Source organism: Myotis davidii, unplaced genomic scaffold (assembly GCF_000327345.1).
Source record: "Myotis davidii unplaced genomic scaffold, ASM32734v1 scaffold376, whole genome shotgun sequence".
NCBI classification, from domain to species: domain Eukaryota; kingdom Metazoa; phylum Chordata; class Mammalia; order Chiroptera; family Vespertilionidae; genus Myotis; species Myotis davidii.
The window spans coordinates 91,192-93,238 of record NW_006288121.1 but is presented as its reverse complement, the minus strand read 5'-3'; the positions used below and the strand labels follow the sequence as shown (position 1 = coordinate 93,238).

Genomic DNA, 2,047 nt, shown 5'->3' with positions numbered 1-2,047 from the left:
TTGTCACTTAAATGAATGTTATTATTTCTTCAAGGTTCTTCACATACGTACACCTTAAGAGATGTCAAGTAGGCATAACATGTTCTCAAAAAATTAGGGTTGGCATGCAGAATAATTTTGAGTCAGAGATTTTGCTGGTTTTGGCACGCACTCACAAAAAGGTTGCCCAGCCTTGCTCTAGAGCCATTTTTTTATATTTAGAAAAAACTTGGCAAAGAGCTCCACTGATCAGTATAGGAAGTTCTTACATTTATAACCCATTCTTAAGGGATAATATTTCAGCGTGATATTGGAAACTTCTTTTTTATTCGATGGTAGCATAAAGCATCCATTCTTTTTAAAAAAGAAACAGACCGATAACATGTTGCTAACAAAACTACCAAATTTTACCAAAATGAACAGTGGAAATAATGGGGGGCTAGGTTTAGGTCCCCTGTGATGTTTTCAATGTGGAATCATAGTCCATAAGGTTTTAGACTAATCATTATGATCTATTTTCCAGAGGTATAATATAAAGAATCCAACATCAATGGATCCATCAAATATACCACCTTACCCAAGTTCCTGAGAAGTTGCTGGTGTAAGAGGAGATAGAACTAAAATCACACAAAAATATGTGATGACTAGTGTCCAAAATGCCAGCAAGTGCCAAAGCCTCTCACTTCTCCATTCTGAAGAATGGAGAAGTCTGACATAACCTAAGGGCTATTAATAAAATATCAGAAGTTATTTCCAGACCTCCTGATCTATAAGAACACTTGATGTTTAAGAAGTTTAACTACTTGCATGCCAATTTTTCATATCAAAATAAATATATTTTATGTAAACTACTACAATGAGTTTCTAATTTTTTTTCCAACTAGCCAACATGATTACACCTTGGGTAAACAAGAGAACTATACTGGGACAGAGACAGAATAATAATCCTAAAATAGCATTTACTTTTCACAGAAAAGTGTCTCTAGCTATCATAATAAAAAGTCTTACCAACAATGTATATTAAGCCAAAGGATAACATTAAAATAAATACTACATGATAAAGTAAGAAAACGATATATTAAATCAAATCACTCACAGGAGAACCATCACTCCAAGTAAAGCCCTCTGAAGAACTTTCATATGTCAACCCCAACCAAAACAGTTCGTGGTAGTTTCCACTAGCCCTGCAATATACAAGATATAAAGAAAGCTTATGCATGAAACAAGTTTGTTTAGCTATAAAGACTAATCAAATTTTAAAAAGGGCCCCCCCCAAAATAAAAATAAATTTAAAAAAAATAAAAAAGGGCCCATAGATTTGGAATACAATATATAAACTCACAGCAGCACCATGAGCCAACAATTTTGGGAACATAAAATGTTTCTCAACATAATTAGCACTAAATAGATAAAAGAAAAAGAGTATTATATAGAAAAGATACTTACGTTATTAATCGCCATATTGCTTGCTGTTCCTCTTTATTATTGATACTCGCTAGATCTCCACCCAGAGCTCTACAGAAATCTCGAGAGTCAAACCATGTTTTCTTCTCATGTAATCCTTTTGTAAACAGCTAAAGAGGATATGGTTTCAGGAGTTATTTTGCACTGCATAGCTTATTAACTCAAGACAAATAACTATTTACTTTTGGTGAGATTTCCTTTACAGAAAAGCAAGACATTACAATGACCCCACGCAACATAATTCTCTTGGCTAAAAATCAATTTATGAGTGAATATTTGGGTAACAAACTTTGGGGGATGATTTTGTTAAGAAAACTTTAAAAAACAAAGTTGATAGCACGTGAGGAATTAGCTTAAAATCTTAGAAGCTTTAGGCATATGGGCTAAGCGTACAGCTCATTGTCGAAGACAAGGTGAATTTGGTTTAGTGTGAAAAGTAGCATTAAGATGGAAAGAAATTGAAAGAAAATTTTGATACAGAGAAAGTATACATGAATAAAGAAAACATTAAGGCCAAAACCGGTTTGGCTCAGTGGATAGAGCATCAGCTTGAGGACTGAAAGGTCCCAGGTTTGATTCCGGTCAGGGGCCTGTACCCGGGTTG

At 34.2% G+C, this 2,047-nt stretch overlaps 1 protein-coding gene across 1 annotated transcript in view; it reads right to left on the bottom strand.

The window, feature by feature from the left end:
* MRC1 (mannose receptor, C type 1) overlaps positions 1-2,047 on the bottom strand; it is a 116,034-nt gene that overhangs the window by 52,820 nt on the left and 61,167 nt on the right. The window contains exons 13-14 of the mRNA XM_006759916.2: positions 1,426-1,553; positions 1,076-1,163 (exon numbers count right to left, since the gene is read on the bottom strand). Coding sequence (XP_006759979.1) covers positions 1,076-1,163; positions 1,426-1,553 — 216 coding nt within the window. The remainder of the gene's footprint in view (positions 1-1,075; positions 1,164-1,425; positions 1,554-2,047) is intronic.